The following is a 25,302-nucleotide window of genomic DNA, read 5'->3' on the forward strand; positions in this document are numbered from 1 at the left end:
TCACGTCCGAAGTCCTCCATACCCTTTTGATTGTTCATAACACATGTAACATGTAACATGACATCCCATTAGATACGTTCATTACCATCTATACTTTTCCCGAATTCACGTCCTCTCCCCAACCAGATCCAAAGCTATTTGGTTTGAACTTCCACCACCATAATATCCATATAGTGTTGTTTCTCTAATCTCTTCCTCTGTTTTGATTACCATTTTTCAAATAGGCATCTCCATCGACTAAGAAAACAAAGCCATCCGCTCCACCGTTTTCTTTTAATCTGGCAAACGAACTAAATCCAAAGCTACCTGCTTTGACGGATCCTTCCTGCCCGCTTTTCACGCACCTACGTCGGTATCCCCTTATCATGAACAAACCGATCAAGAACTATGCAATCCCTTAGACTTATATGTCTTTTGATTTCAACCGATCAACATCCTATTATCTTTTTTCACCACCCCGACCTCTTTAATCAAGCTTGTTCAGAGAGCACTTTTCCATCGAACAACAAGACAAGGCCACGACTCACGACTCACGACTCACGACCACCTTTACCATCTTCCGTCACCGGCAAAACAAACCGAATCAAATTCACTCGCTTTGATGTCTTTCCATCTGTTTATTTCGCGCCTCCGTTTAGTCTCTCTCTACCTTAGAACAAGCCCGATCAAGAGAAATCGGGTTTGCTGTTGAGATGTTTCAGCTCGTGCTTAAAAAACAATCCACACCCCCTTAAACTGAACCCGGTTCCCGCTACGCCTACCCTACAACGAAGGGGTACACTTTTCTTAAAATCGACTCTTAAATCGGGACTATTCAACCTTCGCAAGCCCTAGGCTTAGGCTCTGATACCAAGTGTAGGTATACCAGCTGATATTGCCTTGGTGCCCAAGGTATAAACTGAAAAAAAAAAAAAAAAAAAAAAGAACAAGGAATTACGTGGTGAACTTTATTGCTGGAAAAAGTTAACTTAAATATTCTAAACATTAACCTTATTTATACTATTAAAACTAGACTTCTACTCTAACACAAAAACTGCATAAATGGAATGTTTCCAAAAATACCCCTAGAACTAAAATTGTCCCAGATTTCCACTTAGGATAAACCGATTAATCCAACTAGGGATGCAAGTTTTACCCACGGATTCGGGTACCCGCGGATACCCGACTCAAACGTGGTGGGTGTTCCCCGTCTTGATGGGTAATTAGGCGGGGGCGGGGATTATTTTTCATACCCGAAGTAGGTACGGGTCGGGGATGGGTATGACACTATCCGCCCCATTTAATACCCGATTATATATATATATATATATATATATATATATATATATATATATATATATATATATATATATATATATATATATATACATATATTGGTATCTGAGTTTATACCAATCATGATATTTGATCTCTTACTCTCAACTAGAGTAATTTATTCTTATTAAATTGGTAAAAAGATTATTTTTCCTACAGTTTACCCTAATTAATTTGATATGTTATTAGTCAGTTTGATTGGTCTAGCAATTTGATTGGTTGTATGTATTACTCTGATGGCGAATCAGCAAAGAACTTGATAATGTGTCCTTATTATCAATGTGTGTTAGTTACAATACTTAATTTGATAATCTATATATTTCTTTTTTGGCTTTGTACAGAGGATCAAGATCACACTCATGGTTACAACCAACACAGTTGTTGCTAAAGATGCCTTTGCAACTGCTGAGGAAGAAGAAGGAAATTAAAGATGCAATAATTAATCTACAAAAAGTCAAAGGTAGAACCTTTATTTATAAATATACATATTTTTCTTTGATGGTCAAATAAGCTATATTCAACACAAATATGATGTAAGTTTATTCATTGATTCTTATATACAAATCTTCCTTCCATTTTCACCAAGAACTGCTTTATAAGGTAAATCATCTTCTTTCTAAATCTTTGATTATGGTTTGTTTAATCTATTAATAAATTTGAACTTGAATCCGTGTACTAATGAAACATGTTTGCTTGCTTTTAGTGATCAAGAAATAGCTACCCCTTTGGTCTTTTAAGATCAATTCGTGACATATAGTAAATAGAAATGAACTACTTTTTTTTTCTTTTATGAGTTGATTTTAACAGATGATAGACTATAGTGTGAAACCATGACTTGCAGCTAATGTTGATTTTTGCAGCTAAAAAATGGTTTATCTTAAAAGACACCGAAATTAGATGAGAGATTTCTTAGTTCCATATTACCCATATGTTAATTAGTTTTTTGAGATTTAGTTGTGATTACAAATTGTCATTCTCTTTATTTCTTTAGTTTTGTATATGGTTCTTGTTTTTTGAAAATAGTGGCTTGTGTAAGTTCTCATTCTAAAGTACGCGATAAATGAAGAGTATCGATCTCCACTTTCAAATATTTTTTGTCGAAAACCAATAAATCCATAAAAAAAAATTAAGAAGCATGTGGTACAACTCCAAAAACTATCACTTAAATTGGTTAAAAAAGGCATTCTATCATACCCACCAACCTCTATAATAATATATTTTTTACCACACATTTCCCTCAACGAAAAAACACATAGAGAGAAGGGGAGGGTGTAATGTTAAACCACCTCAAACTAAACTATTTTATGGAGTAGAATACATATTTTCCTTGTTATGTTTCTTATGGTATCTTTTTGTCATATCTACTTATTCGATGGTTTTTTTATATAAGAATTGTCTTTTCTAAAGAAAAATTAAACTGTTTTAAAATTTTTATTTTATTCAAAAGTGTGTGAATCTTAGTTTTCGGATAAATCTACATGATTGTAACAATTGAACAATTCAAAATTTGGTTTTAATCTTTCTTTTATTCATTTTACATATATTCGGTAGTCATATCATTTTTGGATGATCATCTCTGTTTGGTCAAAATATGATTTATACTTTACTTTTCTGGGCAATTGTATTTTTCTGTAATATTTATGAGTTTATGGCCATGTTTATGGTTGAGTTTACGGCCGTAAACACCTTACGTCCGTAAACTCATTTACGACCCATGTGTTATTCGGCCCATGTTCCCTTAGTATAAATATATGTATCAGGGTGTGAGGAATAGATTGATGAACACGAGAGAGAGAAACGTGTGTGTGAATCTTTTGTATCCGGATCTTAATTCTAATCAATTTATACAAAGATTCATATTGTTCTTCTTCTCCTTCTCTTCTATTTGATCTGACATCATCCGTTTGATTGGGATTCCGCACCATTAAACAGATTTGACTGATACACAGGCAAATTAGGGACTTACAATCTCTGAGTTCTTTTCTCCTTTCCTATGAGATAATTTGTTTTGTTTCATTTTAACATGTTTAGAAAAGGGTGTAACCTACCATGACTATAACCATTTCCAGATCAGGGGCATTATAGGAATAATCTGTGACAGTCTTGAAAAGGGTAAAATGACTATGCATCTGTGACAGCCCTGCCCCAAAGAATTTTTCATGTTTGTTTTTTTATATCTATTTTTACCCCTGCTTAAACAGAAAAGTAAATGACAGTTATGTTTAATTCCAATCCAAACAGAAAAGTAAAATGCTTAAACTGGAAAACAAAGCTGGGGAAATACAGATAAGTATTGAAACCAAAAAAAAAAAAAAAAAATTGAAACCAGCAAAACTAAACTCCATAAAGAGATAATATGTTACCAAAAAGGTAAAATCATCAAACTGATTTATACCCTAATATAAAATGATATCACAACTATAAGAGAGAACCTAGAACAATCCATATACTCACACAATTTATAACAGTTAGAATGTGCTAAGTTTTCAAAATATATTGCTTAAATATTGCTTCAAAATTACAAAAGTACATAAACCAAACGTCACCTTAATACATAATTAGTTATTTTACATTAACTTAAATTGCCCTATGACATAATTATAACCCAAATGAAGATGCAAAACAGAACAATACCAAACATCATCACCCTAAGTCCCTAACCATGAATATATCAGTCATTTTTTTGTTAATCATCTTAAGGTTCATTAATTTCTTTTGTATATACATGTTCTCCTTCTCCACTTCCATGTTCTTTTTGGAAAGAATCATATTATCCTTGAACAAATCCATATTCTCCATATGTAAGTCATTAACTTTACTCTTATACCAGTGAAGACCCAAATCTTCATCCACACATACAAAAAATTTACAATCTTTTGAAGCATTCTACAAAAAATGAAACATTAGAGAAACAATATCAATTTCATATACCAGTAAATTAGAGCATCGAATGAAATGTCGGTCTGGATTCTTCCTGGTCGTTGAAGTCGTGATCTTTTGTTGTTCACCACGTTAACACAAAACGTTTTTGTAGCTTCAAGTTGAGGAAGAAGAAGAAGATCCATATGATCAATCGTTTATTTTCTGCAAGGCGGATTTAAAAAAGAAGAAGATGAACACGAACGGTTGTAATTTTTGAAACAACATAATAAGATACACTTTTTAACTAATTTTATTTGCTCGGATGTCATCTATTTAGATGCCACGACATTTATGTCACCAGTTCTTTAATACTTACCGGTTATAGATCATTAAAACAATAAACGTGAGAAATAATAATTGTTAAAATGTACAATAATAATAATAATAATAATAATAATAATAATAATAATAATAACTAGAAAGGTTACCCCGCTGCATGGGGGTCAAAAACTTTCAATTTTGTTTTCGAAGTGATAAATATGACAGACGTAGAAAGTGCAAGGATGAAAAGCCCAAGCTTTACCCCAGTCCGTTTTTTTCATTTTTTTATGAAAAAATGTAAAAGTTTTGACTGTAAGGATCAGAAGTGTGAAAACGGTTAAAGAATTAAAGGGGGTAGTAATTAACAAATTTTTAGAAAAAGAATCAAAGTTATCAAACCTTTAATGTTTTGTAGCAAAACTTTAAATATTAAAAGGTTCAGTGTAAAAATATTGATTGCAATGACCAAAAGTATTAAAATAGATAAAGAATAAAGAGCGAAGTGTAGGGATCAATTCTGCCAAAAAAATGATAAGTTTACTATTTATTTTCTTCAAAACTTTAATATATATATATATATATATATATATATATATATATATATATATAAGGGTGTTTTTTTGAAGTATTAGAATATAATACGGTTTTTGTGTGGTTTTCAAAAAAGAAACACGGAAGATCACTCCAGCCGTTCTCCTTCTTCGTTCTCAGTTCTCTCTCGTCGATCGCCGACTCCAGCCGCTCGTCGGTCGCCGCTGCTGCTGCCCGGTACTCGTTCTTTGCTGCCATCGTCTTCAACATCGACAGGTTAGGTTTTTTTTTCCTTCTGATTTCTTATTTTAGTACCGATTTTATGCTCTGTAGTACCAAATTTCTGCTTTGAGTACCAATATTGTTGCTGAGATGTGAAGAATCTTTGCTAAAATCTTTGTTGAATGTTGATTTATGATATAATTGTTTTTATAACAAATTTTCTGCTCAAATTTATGTTTTGGTTTATGAATTTTTGTGCTGAATTGGTATGAATGTTTGGTAAAATCATAAATCTTTGCTGAAATCATATATTTGTATGCTGAAATCATAAAGTTATATGCAAGTTTATATGCTGAAATCATAAATCTTTGCCGAATATGTTAAAGCCTTTGCTGAAATGAGTTAAAATCATAGTTTTTTTTTTTTTTTTTTTGATCTTTACCTCTGCGATTAATATTCATGGCATTGGCTTTGAGTTCGACCTAATTCTCTGCTTTAACTCGAAATAGACAATGTCTGGTCGTTTGCTACTGTATAGAAACATCGATTAAGAACAAAAATCAAGAAGATTTCCAATTTCAGAAGACCACCAAGACTTGAACTATTTTCTGTGTAAGTTGTTGTCTTCTTACTGATCAAGTGTTTGTTATTTCTTTGATCGTTATTTCACTTCTTTCTAAGGTCAGAAAACAACGATTTTTCATTTGTTTCTTTTATCATTATTTAAAGTTTCTAAGTCGATTGATTTATTGTAGTTTGTGACCAATGTACAGGTGTATTTATCTGACCAATGTACAGTTGTTGATGATGCATATGTATGTTGTTGTGTAACCAATATGTGCATATGTATGTGTTTATGAGTAATGACTTTATGTGCTTCTTAGTTTGTTTAAAGGTTGTGATTGAGCTTCTAACATTTTGGTTGATTCAGATGCTTATTCTCCTGCGACATAGTACATACCATCAAAATAGGTGATTTCTACAATCACAGAATATGAAAACATTTAGCATTTAATAAATTCTTGTTAACATGATTTTCTCTTTCTTTTTCTTTTAGTAAAAAGGATTAATTCGGTTTGCAATTGCATCTCCAGATGAAGAAACTTCATCAGTCAAAACAAAGAAGGAATTTACAGCATATTCGGTGAGGTATACATAACAAGGGTAAAATTGTCTTTTTTTTTTTTTTTGGTAATAATTTCATTTAGTTGTTTTGTTTCATGTTCAGGGTATTAGTTGCATATGTTTTTGTTATTTGTTGTGTTGCTGGATTTGCAGATTATAATGGTATTAAGTTAAAGTTTTGGTAAAATAGTTGTAATAAACCAATTTTCTTTTTGTTTACCTTGAAGATTTGAAGCCAAATGCTATCTTGAAACCTTGGGCTAAAGTATTTTAAAATAGTTTTTAAGTAAAATGCAGACGTCCCAAAACATCAAAATCTTTCAACAAGCAAAGTATCATAACATTACTATTTCAAAGATTGATTGCATAAACAATCTCAATGAACATTTACAATATACTTTCCTAAAGAAATTATTCGACCCTTGAGGGATAGTTTAACACAAATCATCTAACATACCAATTCACTAACGAATAAAAACATCACATGTAACAAATCAAGATTCAAGGCTAATCAAGATACATTTAGATAGATGTTACTTACAAGATGTGGCATTTGAAAATTTTCGACTTGTTTATGATCAAAACATCTATGTAATCAACTAATGATAACTTAAATCTAAAAACAGAAGAAAAACTTGCCTTCCCATTGAAGGTGGAAATTGCAGATGATCTTCCTTCAGGGGTTTCAAAAACAACCCTTGTTGATACAGGGTTTAATTCAACAAAAAACTCTATAAGATGATTAGCTCTTACTCTCCATGCAACTTGTAATGTTTATCTCCAGGAGGTGATGATGATGATGATTTCTTGTTTTCTTTTGCAAATTCTACCCATTAATTCCTAAACATTCGAATTGCCATAATAGAATTGATTATTGAGATCAATTTTGATAGAAATTAAGTGGAAAAAAGACAAGGTTACATACATAAGAATCATATTTTTGGATTGCAGAAAGTGCTTCATCTGTAGATGACATTGTAACAAATGCATACCTTCTGCTTTTCCCATCTTTCTTCCTCATTATTATCTGTCACCATTAAAACAATTGAGATTGCTAGGAAACCCTAAAAGTTCTTCCTTTTAGCTTCAATTTTTGCAAATTTCTAAACAAACCATATCTAGAGGTTTAAAGGTCTAAGAATCAAGTCTAATAAAGTTCTAAACCATTTGAATGGAAAACCTTCCGCTCAATCTTAGACATTAAAACTCCCATTTTTTTTTCGATCTCCACCCTAATAACTCAAAATTGGAGGTTACAACCATTTTCAGCTACTTCCCTCACCTTCCTCACCGTTCTAATTAGCTATTTATAGTTACTTAGGGCAGTTCCATCAATCAATTTCTCCCACACGGTCGACAACTCTCCTCCTTCTCCCACGTTGCTTCCATGGTTGGATCGCGGGTTCGAGCCTCATATGCTGGGCATACGAGGGTTATGCTGGAAGTACGAGGGGTTTAATGAAACCCTAATTTTAGGGTGTTGCACCCTATATAATCATATTAAATCCCAAGAGTTGGCCTCTTTATCAGCCTCCATTGTCCTAAAACCCTAATCTCGAACCCTAATAGCATCTTTGAGTGTTCTTGACTTTTTGGGTGTATCTTTGGTTAGTTGGTGCCTTTAGTAGAAGAAGGAGTTGGTGAAGAAACTTTGTTGGAGCTTGAGCTTGTGGATCTAAAGACTAGGCACCTTCCTCAGTTGCAAGAAGGTATAAAGCCTCAACCTTGATCCCTGTATGCTTAGATCTCTTCATGTTATGGTTTTATGTTTTTTTTTTATTTGTGTGTATCGGTATCTATAGGTGAGTACCTAATATTTTCTATGTTTCAAACTCTTGATTTTAGTCCTATATCTTTAATTTTGACTTTCTTTTTTTCTTTTTATGCAGTTTCAACATTTGGAATCAGATTTCCTGCTTTGAGACCACCACTCTGCACCAACCCCTTTATATGTAATAGAGTAAATTACACGAATGGTCCCTATTGTGTGGGGTAATTTGCGTGTTTGGTCCCTAACTTATTTTTTTAACTCGGAAGGTTCTTATGGTTTGTTTTTGTTACGTGTTTGGTCCCTACTGTTTATTTTTATTACGTGTTTGGTCCCTGTCTTATCTAAAAAGACTATTATTTAAAGAGGAAAAAATTATGAAGTAGGTGAGGTAAGGTGAGAGGGTGAGATTAGGGGTGTGTTTATTTAAATAAATTAAAGAAATCAAGGGCATAATAGTCTTTTTAGGTAAGATAGGGACCAAGCGCGTAACAAAAACAAACAGTAGGGACCTTTCGAGTTAAAAAAATAAGTTAGGGACCAAGCACGCAAATTACCCTAAGCCATAGGGACCATTCGTGTAATTTACTCTATGTAATATTATGACCTTGCATATATGTAGTTTTGTACATCAAATTTTATTTTCATTCAAAATTTTGAATTGGCATACATGTTTTTAGATTTTATCTCTACAATTCTTAATTTCCTAAACCCAATTGAATTCTTATCAGTTGAGGGGTTGTTTGGATTTGCTTTTAAAGTTAAATATGTGATTAGGAAAATCCAATTTTTATGTGAATTAAATTAATCGATTGAAGCTTTTTCAGTAGCTAAAATTCCGGTTCTAATAAGTTGAAGTGCATACAAGTTTTTGAACTTATGTATGATAAAAACATGAATGACATTAAAATCAAATATAAGTATAATAATTGCTTCTATTTGTACTTGGTCCCATAAGTTTATAACTATATATATATATATATATATATATATATATATATATATATATATATATATATATATATATATATATATATATATAAACGACATTTATTAGAAAAAAAAAAAAAACAAACAAAAAGCTAACAAGGAGCTAGCAAAAACCAATTACAAGTTCATAGGAAATTGAAGCCAAACATTCCAATCTCTAGACATTTTACGGCTCCTAACACAATATCAATTAAAGGAATACAATTTAATGGTATCAAAAAGAGTATCTTTTCGATACTTTTTAGTGCGAAAGACCATCGCATTTCTATAACCCCATAAGACCCATAACATAATCATAACAATTGCAAGAGTCTTTTCTTTCTGCATCCCTTGCATTGATAAAGCATCCAACCAATCATAAACCTCTTGTAGCGAACTAAACGAAGGCATATGTAAGTCTATCCACCCCGCAATTCGACTCGATAGTTATTTCGCTAACTCACATTTAAAAAACACATGATTTGAATACTCCAAGTCTTTATTGCATATAAGACATGTAGTAGAGGGAATATCAACCCCTCTAATCTCCAAATTAACCCGAGTAGGTAACCTATCCAAAGCAATCCTCCAAATGAAAACATTCACTTTAATTGGCACAAACTTATTCCATCTATACAACACATGACCCATGGGAAGCAAAACATCATCTAAATGATTACGAAGACATCCAACAGTAAAATAATCCAGGTTACCTAACTCCCATCTCCAAGCATCCCTGTTATTCGAACATTTTACTTGTTGTAACTCCTCCAACAACATTTTTAGTTGTTTCACCTCAATTCCTCCCCTAACGTCCCTGCGCCATTGTAAGACCTAGTTTTCACCATTCCAGTAGTCTCTCACCACCCCTTCTTTAGCCAACGAGAGCGCATAAAGTCTATCATATTTGATTTTAAGACTTAAACCATCCCTCCATTTATCCTACCAGAATCGAATATCCATACCATTACCAAGTTGTCTTCTCATCCAAGAATTACTAACATTACCAATACTATGAATTTTGAAAATAGCATCAGTAATGTTCCTCCAAACTCCCATGCCACGCACCTGACTATCAACTCCAAAAGTCTGAAATTGATGACAATGACAAGCTTTTATAATGCTAACTCATAAAGTGACAGGATTAGTGCAAAATATCCATCTCCATTTATACAAAAGGGCATTGTTAAGGGCTGCTAAAGAACCCACTCCCAAACCACCATTATCCTTTTAATTTAGAATTAAATCCCATTTCACCCAACTTATCTTCTTCTCATCGGAATCCACCCCCAAAATTTTTTTGCTCTGATTTGTTCCAACATTTTGACAATCTAAACTAGCATTTTAAACAAAGACATGTAATATATACCCAAACTACCTGACACATACTTTAATAACGTTAACCGCCCACTAATTGAAAGTAATCAAAGCTTCCATCTAGACAACCTTTTCATGATTCGATCCGCAATTACCCTCCAACCAGCAACTCGATTCATATTCTTACCAATAGGTAACCCTAAGTAAACAAAAGGTAAGGAAGTCGAACTACAACATGTCAAATTCGATAAAGCCTCACAAGTTTGGCTCTCAACACCTACCCCCACCAAATTCGACTTAGAAAGATTTAATTGTAAACCTGACATCATATAAAAGCACTTTATAACACAAAACAAATTAGTAATATTTTCAGCATCCCAATCTCCCATAAATAAAACATCATCAACATAAAATAAATGTGACACTTGCATCCCAAGATTACCCAATTTAGTAGCTCTAAACAACCCATTCACCACCACATCTTCCAAAATGACATGCAACCCCTCCATGGCAATGATGAAAAGAAACAGGGATAGAGGATCACCTTGTCTAAGCCCTCTTTCCTAATTGAACTCTTGTGTGACCGAACTGTTAATTAAAACAGAAGATCTCGCCGACACCAAACAAGCCGGTATCCAACTATGCCATTTATCTGGAAAAATCAAAAAATACATCACTCGATCAAGGTACTCCCAACTAAGAGAATCAAACGCTTTTTCGAAATCCACTTTAAAAATCATTAACTTCTGCTTTTTCCTCTTTTACCAATTGACAATTTCACTTACCATTAAAGGTCTGTCAAAGATTTAACTTCCTTTAATAAAAGCGGATTGTTCCGGACTAACAATACCATCCACTACCTTTGCTAGCCTATTAGCTAGTAATTTGGCAATAATTTTATACTGAACTCCAATAAGACTAATTAGACGATAATCCTTTACTAAAAGCGGATTATCGACCTTTAGAATTAGAGTTATAAAAGCTGAATTGCATCCTACAGGAATGAACCCATTATCAAAAAACTCCTGAACAAATCCAAACACATCGAATTTAAGAATTTCCCAATACTTTTTAATAAACCTGAAAGAAAATCCATCGGGTCTTGGAGCACGATCACTGCCAAAGAACCAAACCGCCTCCCGAATCTCCATCTCCTTGACTTGACTTTGAATGAAATCATCCTCAACATTACTCAACGTATTGTATCTATGACTTCTCTATATAATCAGAATAACACCAAAAAACTTAAACTTGGTAGCATAGAAATAGAAGAAAATATTTTTAACACTTGATGGTTCATCGATCCATTCCCCATTTGACAACACCCCTCGAATTTGCATATGTTTACACCTTCTTTTTAACATCCCATGGGAAATTTTTGAGTTTTCATCTCCTTCAATTCCCCATTTAATCTTCACCTTTTGAACATAGTCAAGACCTTCCACAGCCTCTATGTCGGACATCTTTTTTAGCACCTCCCGTCTTTCAATAAGCAAATCATCATTAACCAACCCATTATCAATCATATTGTCAAGACTCTCTAAAGTAGTGACAAACCCACCTTTATCTCCAAGCATTCTTCCTTAACACCCTTCTGCCAAATCCTAAATTTGATCCTTTAGGTTCTTTAATTTATTTTTAAAGTAGATAAACTTACTACCCCCATATAAACACTATAATCATCCCAAACTTTATTCACCAGCCCATCGAAGTGAGGATCTTCCAACCAAGAATTAAAAAACTTAAAAGTAGTGGGCCCATAATCAAATATCATCTGATTAAGAAAAATTAGGCTATGATCGGAATATTTTCTCTCCAACGTGGCAGAAGTAATCATAGGAAGACGCTCCAACACTTCTTCTGATATAAGAAAACGATCGAGTTTCACCATTTTTGACTCATCACTACTTCCTCTAGAAAACCGACGCCCAATAACCGGTACATTGACTAGACCCACTTCAAAAATAAAATCATTGAAATCATTTGCCGAATATCTACAAAAATTAGACCCCAATCTTTCTTGTGTATCTCTAACCACATTAAAATCACCAAAAACTACACACGACTCATTATCTGTATTAATGTATTGTGAAAGATAATCCCAAACTCACTTCTTCTCACTCACAGATTATGTCGCACACACATTAATCTAAGGACTTCTTGATTGAATACCATCTAAGGAACAAGATTTTCTTACATGAAAGGTATTCTATTTCACTACTCCAATGGAATGACTATTGGTGTCAAATCCAGAAGGTATACCAACCGAAGAAGACATCTGTTGTGAAACCTTAGCATTATGAGTGACTGTTCTCACGTCATCCAACTCATCAACCGCCTTAGCCATCTCCACCTTCTCCATTACAACCGCCACCAGTTCCTTATCACCAATAGTGTCCGCTTCCTCCACCGGCTCCTCCATCACCACCGGTGATACCATAGATTTATGATGTCGTCTCTCTGTGAACCCACAAAACAAAGACTCGTTTTGCATGTCTGCATCTCCTTTCTCATAGAACTCACCATCCTCAGATCCTACATCAATTTCTTTCCTATATATATATGTATGATGTAAGTTTGAATGAAACAAAATAGTGAAATTATAGTAAAGTTGATGAATAGCTTGTAAAATTTGTTGCCAATTGGCGAGGATTAAAGATTTTATGTAATAAGTTACAATCTTGGTATCTCAGTATAGTTATAGATTATATGGTATTAAGTATACCTTTTTATATATTTGTATTAATGTTGTGAGAAAATCAGGAGAGTATTTTAAGTGTTATTGCGGTGATTATATGAAGTTTTGTTTTTTTTTTTTTTATTGTGTCTTTATTAGGTTGGGTAGTGGTGCTGGATATAAGATGTGTGTGTGGGCAAAAGTTGTGGGAATTTCGTTTCAAGTTACAGATCATTTCAATAGTTTTAACAAACCTTCAGTTGACTCTATTAAGGTTTACTTTCCCTCTTTATTTATCATTGATTCTTTTTTTCATTATATTGCTGAATTTTTAATTAAATCATGCATTCTTGGAGTTGATAAGCTTTGAAAGAATAGATGTATCTTCTTTCTCTCCCGACCTCTCTCATTCCAATATTATTACTTTGACATATTACTTTGTTCGACCTTACAGTTTTTTATATTCCCTCAGGACTCTTAAGACATGGAATCTAGTTATGGAATCAACTGGTGGTGAACCTACTGTAAAACAACTTCTAGAAATGGACTAAGTCTCAAACTTCTTTAAAAGACCACCAATTCATGCATGGAATGATTATACTTATCAAGATCCAATTTTTACGACTAAATGACCTCAACAAAGACCAAATATGAGGCTCAAAGGTTTCGGAGAAACTTCTACTCACAAGAACCACAACCATGGGACCAAAACATGACAAATCATAACCCCAAACTAGATCTATATGAGAAAGCGATCAACATTAAAACTTTATATCTCCGGAAGCTAGATCAAGATGAACAAGGCCTGGGCCACTTTTAGAATTGGGCTCTTGTTGGGCCATTAGTATTGTTGAGATGAGCCATTGTTAGGCCTTGGGCCCTTATGGAATTGGGCCTATATTAGGCTTTGAGTGTTTTTTTGGATTTGGGCCATCATTGGGCTGTAAGTGTCATTGAGTTTGGGCCACGTTTAATTGGGCCAATTAAGGTGAAGGGTAAAATGATCATTTACCCTAGGAGTTGGGGTTAGTAAATTAAAGTCCCGAATATGGGTTATAACTTAATTATTGATTTTGGTTGTATTTGATTGGTTAGCGCGGGGATTCTCCAGTCGAGTAGGCCAAGCATTTGTTGGATTTTCAACGGACTGAGGTGAATTTGCTCACTATACTATAAGATATTAGGGATTGTATGTGTTTGTAGTCTTTGTGACTTCTGTTGTTTGTATTGTATGTCTGTGCCTGTTTGCTATATGTATGTGGGGTGAAATAGACCCGATATAGCCTTGTGATGACATATGAGTTGAAATAGATTCGGGGGTGAAATAGACCCTAGGGTGAAATAGACCCAGTACAACCTTGTGTTGACATATGAGTTGAAATAGACTCGAGGGTTATCTAGGCCCAGGGTGAAATAGACCCGATACAACCTTGAACTGATGTATTTGTATGGTATGCACTATTTTGGGGAACTCACTAAGCTTTGTGCTTACGGTTTATGTTTATGGTTTCAGGTATTTCTGGTCCGAAATGGAAGAGTCCGACGTGATTGCAGTACATCCACCAATGTTCCCGCAACTGTATGATTTTGGGATTGTACTCTGATAACTATTTTTACTATGACATACTTTTGAATGATTGAAAAGGATAAATGGTGTTTATGGTTGAATCAAAAATGAAAATTTTACCTTATAAAATTTGGGACGTTACACTTTTATTTTGGCTCTAAGTGTAAAATCATAAACTTTTCCATGGAATTTAAAGAAATAAGAAAGGAAAAGAAGGTGTAATGGTTATGTGGTTAAAATATTTCAATTAATCAATCCCTTATATTAGGTTTGACAATTGTGTCGTGTTTGGGTTGGCTTGTTGTACGTTGACGGGTCAAAATACACCAACCCAAACACGACCCATTTAACTGTACATGTTGCGGGTTGATGGGTTTGAAACACAAGCTTCGTATACGACCTATCAACCATTTAGTTATACAGGTTGGCGGGTTAGATTCGGGTACGTGGGTTAGATTCAAGTCATGAGTTCGTGGGTTAGATTCGGGTTCTGGGTTCAACCCGAATGTTATTTATTAAAACTTTAAAAGAGAATTATTTATATCTACATAAAAGCTTAAAAATTGAGGAACACTACTTTTTTTTTTTTTTTTTTTCTCTTTCATAAATTCACACTTTTGTTTTTCTTATGTTGGACACCGATGATAAGCCTTTAAGCCCCTTCCAATCGTTCCTTTTTCTTTCTTGCAAAATAATCCACCGACTGTATCCTTTTCTTTCTTCCAGACGAGAAAGATGATAGACCTTTATCCGCTTCCTTTTCTCACATCTTCCCCACACCGTCTCTCTCCCTCGGTGACTGACGTTGGAGCTGTTGCTGGTGATTGACGAATGGTAAAGGAGCAGCAGTCGACCATTCCCGGAGGTGTTTCGTTGGCGTTGAAGGCGACCGGTGTTGGCGAAGGCAGTCCATCGAAGTGCTTGCCGGACAGAGAGTAGTGATGGCTTTCGGTTCTTCTGCTGGCGTACTTTTGCCAGCGAGAGTTAATATGGGGTTCTTATATTAACCCTTGGTCCTTAAATCAACTTCATCATCTCCTGCTTATTTAAAAAATCAAAATACATGTATATTTGATTTTCCTTAATTACTCTTTGCAAGTATTAGATGATTTTTCTGGTAGAACTGACGTCATTTCATCCGGGATAGCTAAAAGTCGCTTCTTAGCAGCTGCCTACTTTGCCACCTCAATGGGATGAGTCAGCCTCTCTTGCCTTCAGACGCAACTTAAATCCATATGATTTTAGTTTGGCTCTACACAACTGACGTCGTGGTCTAGGACAACTCACTCATTCTTTATGGTAACGTTGTTGCTCTTAATTGACTTATCTCCGTGATACCCCAAAACATGATTTAGTTTACACCAAACCACCTACTGTTGAATTTTGAAAGCAATTTTCATGACACACATCAACTGTTCAACGAAATGTTTGAACCAGGTTTCTGGATTTTCTTTCCAAAGTAGTTTTTCACGTTTATTGTAGACTAACTGACTATGAATTTTTTTTCCATTAACAATCATATTGTTTGCTTGAATAGTAATTCATTCTAAAATTTGCAAAATGGTGTCACTGAGACCTTATTTAAAATGATCGACATCACATCAGGATTAGTTGAAAGCGGCTTCCTCTAAATAGGAAATTTTGTTAGCTATCGACAAGTATGGTCAATATATTTCATAATATTCTACGTAACATTAAAGCTTTTTGGAAAAATATTACCATTTGATTAATACTCTTTTAGTCTTTTATCACCAAGTGGTGTTGACCTACTGTCATCAGAGGTAATCATATATTTCCTCACTTTTTGATGAAAAATTCTCTTTATAGACCTCAAAATGTTTTTCTTTTCACCAATATAACCTTTTTTTTTTTTGAAAAAAAAATTAATTATCATATGAGTGTGACATAGACTAGTAGATATGGAATAAAAGAAGCCAGACCATTTGTTGAATGGGGTAAAATAGGTGGAAAGTGGAAACTCTCATCTACTACAACTCTCACATTTACTGTCACAACATGTTTGGTATGTGAGCACTTATTTCTTTTTTAATCTTTTTTAAATAATCATGTATTATGTTATATGTAGAAAATAATGTGAAAAAATAAACCAAGAATCACAATCTTTTTGCAGGAGCTTCAGCAAGAACAAAAATGCTAAATTTAACAAAGCTTTAATCGTTAAAGATACACCTACAAATTGAGTCATAAATTATCTAATGCTACAATCATTTGGAGCAAGGTGTACACATTTAAATCCTCTTCTTATCCTCGTCAGAACTCTCTACAACGTGTCATCATTTTTGGTGATATGGAAAAGATTTGTACTTTTCTCTAATTAAGTGATTGTTTCTTCAAATTTAACCATTCAACGGTAAATTCAGTAATTTTTTTTCAATATGTTACATCACAATACCATTATGCTACTTTAAAGTGAAATAAAAAATCATCACCTCTGTTTCTATGTTTTCTCCTTCCAGGGAAGATATGAGTGCATTTGTAGTCGTCACCTTTTCCATATAAGACACCATGATACATGCATAAGTACAACATCTTTTTGGTATAATGGAATGAAGGAAGGAATGGAATTGCTCATTCTGTTGCCAGCTGGAATGGAATGAACCATTCCGTTCTGCATATTTGCTTAAAATTTCATTGTTTACTGACTAAATATTTTTCTATTTCTTTTTTCATTGTATTTTTGTTTCCAAACATTATTCAAACCAGCGCCAACGGTGCAACCGAAGTCTTCTAGTTCATATCAATATCTAAAGTTTGACGTGCGACATTACTCTTTGAAAATGACATACACATTCTAGCACTCGATTTTTCTTTACAAAAACGCTTCGATTTATAATTTGATTTTAAATAACTTACGATACAAAAATGAAAATTCAACTTCAATAAAATTAGAACCAAAGGTCTTCTAGCCCAACGGTACCGGTATTACCCTCCCTCTTAAAAGTTGAAGATTCAAATCTTATTGGAGACATAAGTAGAATTAGTAGAATTAGTAGAGTAGATTTAATGTTCTAAAAAAACAAAGTTAGAAACTAAGAAGATACAATAATTGAACCATAGACATATAACATATTACACAAACAATTCTGAAAGACAATATCAACTATGACGTCATATTCTATTTAGAGGATTTTTATGTAGATCTCAACGTTTTGCATCTCATATTTATTTCCAAAGCCAAGTTCTGTAGTCTACATGTGTTATTAATTTTCTGTATATTAACTAGAAAAGTTACCCCGTTACGTAGGGGTCAAAAGTTTTCAATGTTGTTTTCGAATCGATAAATATGACAGATGTAGAAAGTGCAAGAATGAAAAGTCCGGGCTTTGCCTCGGACCGTTTTTTTTTCTTCATGTTTTTATAAAAAAATGTAAAAGTTTTGACTGCAATGATTAGAAGTGTCAAAACAGAAAAAGAATTACCAATTTTTTAGAAAGAGGATCCAAGTTGTCAAACCGTTAAAGTTTTGTGGCCAAACTTTAAATATTAAAAGGTTCCTAAAAAGTGTAAAAATATTGATTGCAAGGATTAAAAGTATCAAAATAAGTAAAAAATAAGGAGCAAAGTGCATGGACCAATTCTACCAAAAAAAATGATAAATTTACTATTCTTTTTGTTGAGAACTTTAATATATATATATATATATATATATATATATATATATATATATATATATATATATATATATATATATATATATATATATAATATTTAATTTTTTTAATTAAAATGTTAAACGGATTTGCGGGTCAACCCGTGTATTTTTTGGCGAACTCATATACGACCCGTTTAATAAACATGTTAGCAGGTTGAAAAACTCAACTCAAATCTATTTATCTTCGTGTCGGGTCACAGATCGTATCGAGAATTGTCATACCTACATTAAATATCATAAGATGGAAAGTTGTGAGAGTTTAAAATTAACGTGGTTCAAGATAGATGATTTATCTTGAACAATATGTATTTAGATAATTTTTTTATAGGATTTATAAATATAAAGATTAATAAATAATCTAATAACATAAATATAAATTTAATTTAATGACAAAACAGTTTTTTCATTTAATTATAAACTTATTATATATATATATATATATATATATATATATATATATATATATATATATATATATATATATATATATATATATATATATATATATATATATATATATATTAAAAGAGAATGTTGGTGGATGTTGATAATTTGTACATTTTACTTTAGGAAATGATATTTTTCACCCTCTAACAGTATAACTTTTAAAATGTCATTTTGAAAGTCTAGATTTTTATCATCCATAATTCGCACCCCTCTACTTTGTAAGAGGACATTTTCTTTGCACCCTTCTACTTTGAAAAATGACTATTTACATATCTTTGACACCTGCTTTTACTATCGAAAATATACACCATTTACTTTATAAGATGATATTTTTCACTCCTTTATTTTTTAAAATGTCATTTTGACTCCTTCGATTTTGAACTTTGTAAATCATAAGTTTCACCATCTATTTTCTAAACTTTCGTATTTATCCCCAACATATACATAATCTGATTTTCCTTAATAACTGTTAACTTAAAAAAATCAATCTTTTATGTATATGTCAGTATAATTCGATGTATTCAACATTTCAATATAAATTTATAACTCCCATTCTATATTATTATTATTTTTTTAAAAACTTACTTTATTTTTTTATGTATGTATCGATGAATTCGAGTTTGTCTATTTTCACTTTACAAACAAAAACTATATTTTCATCTATTTTCAACATGTAGTAACTTACAGTTTAGTACTTCTTAAATCTTTACTGCACAACAATACCTGTTAACAGATAAAATCATAGTTATTATTATTTTGAAAACAAATAACACTTATATAATCATATTCATACTTGCATCTTTTATCAGCTACAAAAAACCTCAACTATTTAAATTAAAAGATATCTTTTTCCTGCTAATTATAAATTTATAATATACATTTCAAATAATAAATTATCTATCTTTTTTTTATCATAAATCTTACATTGCAAAAATATATGTAAAAGTTGTTATTTAAAATTGGAAAAGTGGAAACAAATTGAATGCTAAAAACAAATTTACAAACGCGTTTTCTCAATGAACTCCCACTGTTCAATCTCTCTCCATGTTCTCTCTTCTCTCTCCCCAAACACCAATTTTAGGGTTAGGGTTTTGAACAAAACCCGTTTTCCACACATCAGATCTTTAAACTAACCCCTTCTTACCAAGATTCAATTCTTTTCGAACCCTCAAAAGGGTTCAGTAATGGGTCGTCTTCACAAACCATTTAACTTCTTGTTAATTACCTTGTTGGTATTCACTACGTCTTACTTCCATGCTGTTTCTGGCGATGATTCCGACAAATCGGCGCTTCTGGAGTTCAAGGCTGCTGTTTCGGATCTTTCGGGAGTGCTAATGAGCTGGAATTTAAGCAGTTCGGATCACTGTTCGTGGATCGGAGTCAATTGCGGGTCAGATTCTAGGGTTGTGGCGATTAACATCACAGGTGGAGGTAACTCCGGAGACTTTACCTGTTCTAAATATAATCAGTTTCCTTTGTATGGATTTGGAATTGTAAAGAATTGTTTGGATCTTAACGCCAAATTAGTGGGCAATTTGTCATCCGCGATCTCTAAGCTTTCAGAACTCCGAATTTTATCACTTCCTTTCAACGATTTGAGTGGTGAAATCCCTTCTGAAATTTGGGGTATGGAGAAATTAGAAGTGATTGATCTTGAAGGGAATTCGATTCACGGCAACTTACAGTCTCACTTCACTGGTCTAAAAAGCCTCCGAGTTCTCAATTTGGGGTTTAATCAGATATCCGGCGAGATACCAGATTCAGTATCCCAATTCAAGAATTTACAGGTCCTGAATCTCGCAGGGAATCACATCAACGGTTCAATTCCAATATTTCTCGACAAATTTGGGGATTTAAGAGGATTATACCTCTCGTTTAACCAATTATCCGGGAACATTCCGATTGAAATCGGCTACAATTGTGGTAATCTCGAGAATCTAGAACTTGCCGGAAATCTTTTGGTCGGTGGGATTCCACCAAGCTTAGGGAACTGTACCAAGTTACAATCCCTCTTATTGTACTCGAATTTACTTCAAGAAGAAATCCCGATTGACCTCGGTAGACTTAAAACGCTTCAAGTTTTGGATATTTCAAGAAATAGTCTCAGTGGCCCAATCCCACGGGAACTCGGAAGCTGTTTGAACTTATCAATCGTCGTCTTCTCCAACTTGTTCAATCCAATTCCCACTTTTTCCATTCCCGACAACAATTTCTTGCAATTAGCCCCAGAAGACGAGTTCAATTACTTTGAAGGTACGATCCCCTCTGAAATCACCACTCTCCCAAATCTAAAACTTTTATGGGCACCAAGAGCGACATTAGAGGGCAAGTTTCCCGACAATTGGGGGACATGTGGCAGCTTGGAAATGATCAACCTGGCCCAGAATCTTTTCTCCGGTGAAATCCCCAAAGGATTCAATATCTGCAAAAACCTAAATTTTCTTGATTTGAGCTCCAACAAGCTAACCGGTGAAATCAGTGACAAACTTCGTGTCCCTTGTATGACACTGTTCGATGTCAGTAGCAATCACCTCTCAGGGTCAATTCCGTCTTTTCACAACACCACCTGCGAACCATTGAATCCTTCATCAACCTACCTTCAGTTTTTCGCATCCAAAACCGTAAATTCTTTGTTTTTACCAACCGATAACAGGAATCTTGCAGTAATTCATAACATCGGTAACAACAATTTCACGGGCGGGTTATCCTCCATACCCGTTTCAAGAACAGGGGAGAACACGGTTTATGCATTTTTAGCAGGTGAAAACGCGCTCACCGGTGAATTTCCAGGGGTGCTATTTGAAAACTGTGCGAAATTGAAAGGGTTGGTTGTGAACGTTAGCTCCAACGGGTTATCGGGTCAAATCCCGGTCAACATTGGTCAAACTTGCCGGATTTTGACTTTCTTGGACTTATCCGGTAACCGCATCTCCGGGACAATTCCGGTTGGATTTGGTGATCTGGATTCTCTCGTTTCGGTTAATTTGAGCCGGAATATGTTATCCGGTGAGATTCCCAGCAGTTTTGACAAGATTAAGGATCTCAAGAATCTTTCTTTATCCGGAAACAATCTCACGGGTCGAATTCCATCGGGTTTAGGAGATGTCAAATCTCTACAAGTTCTAGAACTTTCATCGAATTCATTATCCGGTGAGATTCCGGAAGATCTCGTGAATCTCAAGAATCTAACTGTTCTCTTACTCAACAACAACAAACTATCCGGAAAGATTCCATCGGGTTTAGCAAACGTGAAAACTTTACAAAAATTCAACGTCTCATTCAACAACTTATCGGGCCCACTACCCTCAAACGAAAACCTAATGAAATGCAGCAGTCTTCTCGGAAACCCGTATCTACAATCATGTAAAATCTCTCCGGTGACATCCTCGCCGGAGCAACCCGTCTCCGGCGACTTTGCGAATCTCTCCGGGAGCCCGATTCCCGGCCAGAAGGACCGGAACCGAAACAGTTTCAATTCAATCGAAATCGCCTCGATCACATCCGCATCCGCTATCTTCTCCGTAATGATCGCGCTTTTTGTCTTGTTTTGTTGTACAAAATGGCGACCGAAATCCGCGGGTCGTGGGCACGGGTCGACCCGTAAAGAGGTTACGGTTTTTACCGATATCGGTGTCCCGGTCACTTTCGAGAACGTGGTTCGGGCAACGGGGAGTTTCAACGCGAGCAATTGTATCGGGAACGGTGGGTTCGGGGCGACTTACAAGGCGGAGATTTCGCCGGGGTTTTTGGTGGCGATAAAGCGGTTAGCGGTGGGTCGGTTTCAAGGCGTGCAACAATTCGACGCGGAAATCAAGACCCTCGGGCGGCTCCACCACCCGAATCTCGTAACCCTAATCGGATACCACGCGAGCGAGACCGAAATGTTCTTGATTTACAACTATTTACCGGGCGGGAACCTCGAAAGATTCATCCAAGAACGATCGATCCGAGCCGTCGATTGGCGCGTCCTACACAAGATCGCGTTAGACATTGCGCGAGCCCTCGCGTATCTACACGACCAATGCGTACCGCGTGTCCTCCACCGCGATGTGAAGCCGAGTAACATTTTATTGGACGAAGATTTCAACGCGTATTTATCGGATTTCGGGCTCGCGAGGCTTTTGGGGACGTCGGAGACACACGCGACCACCGGAGTCGCCGGAACTTTTGGTTACGTGGCGCCGGAGTACGCGATGACATGTCGGGTGTCGGATAAGGCGGATGTGTATAGTTATGGTGTTGTGCTTTTGGAGTTGATAAGTGATAAGAAGGCATTGGATCCGAGTTTTTCGAGTTATGGGAACGGGTTTAATATTGTTGGGTGGGCGTGTATGTTGTTGAGACAGGGTCGGGCGAAGGAGTTTTTCACGGGCGGGTTGTGGGATGCGGGTCCGCATGATGATTTGGTGGAGGTGTTGCATTTAGCGGTGGTTTGTACGGTGGATTCGTTGTCGACACGGCCTACGATGAAGCAGGTTGTACGGCGGTTGAAACAGTTGCAACCGCCGTCGTGTTAGGAAAGATTGTTGTTATTTTTTTTTTTTGGTTGTAGGGGTTAAGGTTGTATATTGTAGGAATAGGTTTTGTTGGAGATGATTTTATACGTGTAACGATTTTATGGTATTGTTCTCTATTGTTTTTGTTTAATAAAAGCAAAAAGTAGAGAGATCATGCAGTCATTTGCTGTTATAATTCGATCTTTTTTTATAATCGAGAAAATCTTTTATTAACTTCTGGTTCTTGGTTTTGGTATATTTTTGACTAAATTTTTTCTAAGTTTTGTATCCAGTTTTCAGAAAAAGAGACACTACAACATACAATGAGTTGGAAAAAGCGACTAATAAAAAGCTCATTTCATGATTTCTAAAATTTGCAATCTCATATGATTTCATTTTAGACGGAAACGTATGTACACTACTTGGATCATTCATGGAATGGAGTGTTTACCATGTCATACTACGCATTAGGTGTGAGTATGTTGTATTACAGTATTGGCCAGGTTATTGTGGGAAATGTTAAGTTTTGGAAATTGACAAGTTGTTGAAAGATGAGGCGTCAAAGGGGCTGTTCTTGAAACTTGAGGACTGAAAAGCTGCAGGTGAGGAAGCTGAAGGTGCATCCTGGGAAGGAGCTGAGCCCAAATATTTTTGCAAAAAAAAAAAAACAAAAAAAACAAAAAAAAAATTTAAGTTTACATAGTTTAATTAATTGTTATCCGAATATTAATTTTTAGTGATATACTAAGAATTTACACAAAAAAAAAAATTACCATACCAAAAATACAGGTTGCAACATAACATGTCATGCCATTTTTGCTGATGACATGGAGACTAGGGATTGAGATAGTTTCAAACTTGAGTTCTCCCGAAGTGGAGACGACAACACTAACCTTAAGGCAAGGGTTTATTTGCACTTTGTCCTTTGGTAAATTGTTAAATCTTGTATTATTTTTTTGGTAAATTGAAAAAAAAAAAGATAAAATTTTATTTTTTGTATATTTTCTGATAAAAATGATCAGACATTGGACCTTACCCATGTTGGGTGAGTTTTCATCACTACTGATGTTGAAGCAAACCAACTCCTCCATTTGTCAAACTTTGAGGAGTTGGGCACGAGCCTTGGAGGAATAGAAGAAAGAGAGTATGACATAACAGATGATCCATTGTGTGTGATCTACAACAAAGAAGACATTAAAGAAAAATTGTTCTTCCAGTTTAACCAAAAGCATAGATGTTCAAACTCCTTTTTGAAGAGCATTACTAATATTTCATTGGAATCTCCTAAAGCCTCGATGAAGTTAAGAAAGAAAGCCTTCATTAGATCGAATGGTTGTTTGATGTCCAAAGATTTTTCAGCTATTGTTGGATGAGTTGGTCTTAGGACTTCAACCATTGTTAGTGCGAGCCTTGGGTGGAAGCGAATTGAGTGTCCCGTCAGAAGATTAGCAGCCAGATGGACGTGTTAGATTCAACACAATGGGTCAGAGGGAGTTGCAGTGTAAATTCATTTGGTCATGGATTTCAAGATGGTCGGGATCCTTTATGATTGAGAAGTGTAACAAATTGATCAGAACGTGAGTGCATGGCAAGATGCTGCTAGGTTCATGTCTTTAGGATTACGAGGGTGATCCTCACATCAGAAGCTTTTAGGAAGAGATCTCATGGAATCTGGTTGTCCCCCTGCTGGGACAACAAAGCTAGAGTTCAGAGGTGCTTATGTTGCTCAGGTTGGCTACCAATTGATAGTTGATTATCTCATTGATTCGATTGCCACCATTAGTTGAGTAAGAGTAGTGATGACCTATTACTCCTAGGTGTGAGTGATGTATCGTTCGCCCGAGGTTGTTCAACTGCTCGAAATTGCTAAGAGGATTCAAATTGTATATGTTGGCAGCATTCCGAGTGCATCGGACTTTTGGAAAGTGAGTTGGTGAATTGTTGATCCGTCCGATTCGATCAAGGGTTTATTCTCCTTTTGCCATCAGTTGAAATTTTCCAAGGATTTGGATC

General features: G+C 34.8%; 1 protein-coding gene and 2 long non-coding RNA genes across 5 annotated transcripts; all 3 read left to right on the forward strand.

The window, feature by feature from the left end:
- Positions 1-5,135: 5,135 nt before the first annotated feature.
- LOC145044006 (uncharacterized) lies at positions 5,136-6,594 on the forward strand. Of its 3 annotated transcripts, none has more exons than XR_013681189.1 (4): positions 5,136-5,304; positions 5,760-5,862; positions 6,024-6,222; positions 6,308-6,594. It is a non-coding gene; the product is annotated as an uncharacterized LOC145044006 (long non-coding RNA). The 3 variants fall into 3 exon arrangements; XR_013681190.1 differs by having other exon boundaries at positions 6,182-6,222; XR_013681188.1 differs by lacking the exon at positions 5,760-5,862 and having other exon boundaries at positions 6,182-6,222.
- Positions 6,595-15,259: 8,665 nt separating this feature from the next.
- LOC145044007 (uncharacterized) lies at positions 15,260-17,435 on the forward strand. The gene is made up of 2 exons (XR_013681191.1): positions 15,260-16,696; positions 16,805-17,435. It is a non-coding gene; the product is annotated as an uncharacterized LOC145044007 (long non-coding RNA).
- A 2,343-nt stretch (positions 17,436-19,778) lies between these two features.
- Positions 19,779-23,472, forward strand: LOC145044008 (LRR receptor-like serine/threonine-protein kinase RPK2). Its single transcript, XM_078992810.1, has one exon. The coding sequence runs from the start codon at positions 19,978-19,980 to the stop codon at positions 23,308-23,310; it is 3,333 nt and encodes a 1,110-aa protein (XP_078848936.1). The 5' UTR covers positions 19,779-19,977; the 3' UTR covers positions 23,311-23,472.
- Positions 23,473-25,302: the final 1,830 nt, after the last annotated feature.

The sequence above is a fragment of the Lactuca saligna genome, chromosome 4 (genome assembly GCF_052625555.1).
Source record: "Lactuca saligna cultivar CGN05327 chromosome 4, ASM5262555v1, whole genome shotgun sequence".
NCBI lineage: Eukaryota > Viridiplantae > Streptophyta > Magnoliopsida > Asterales > Asteraceae > Lactuca > Lactuca saligna.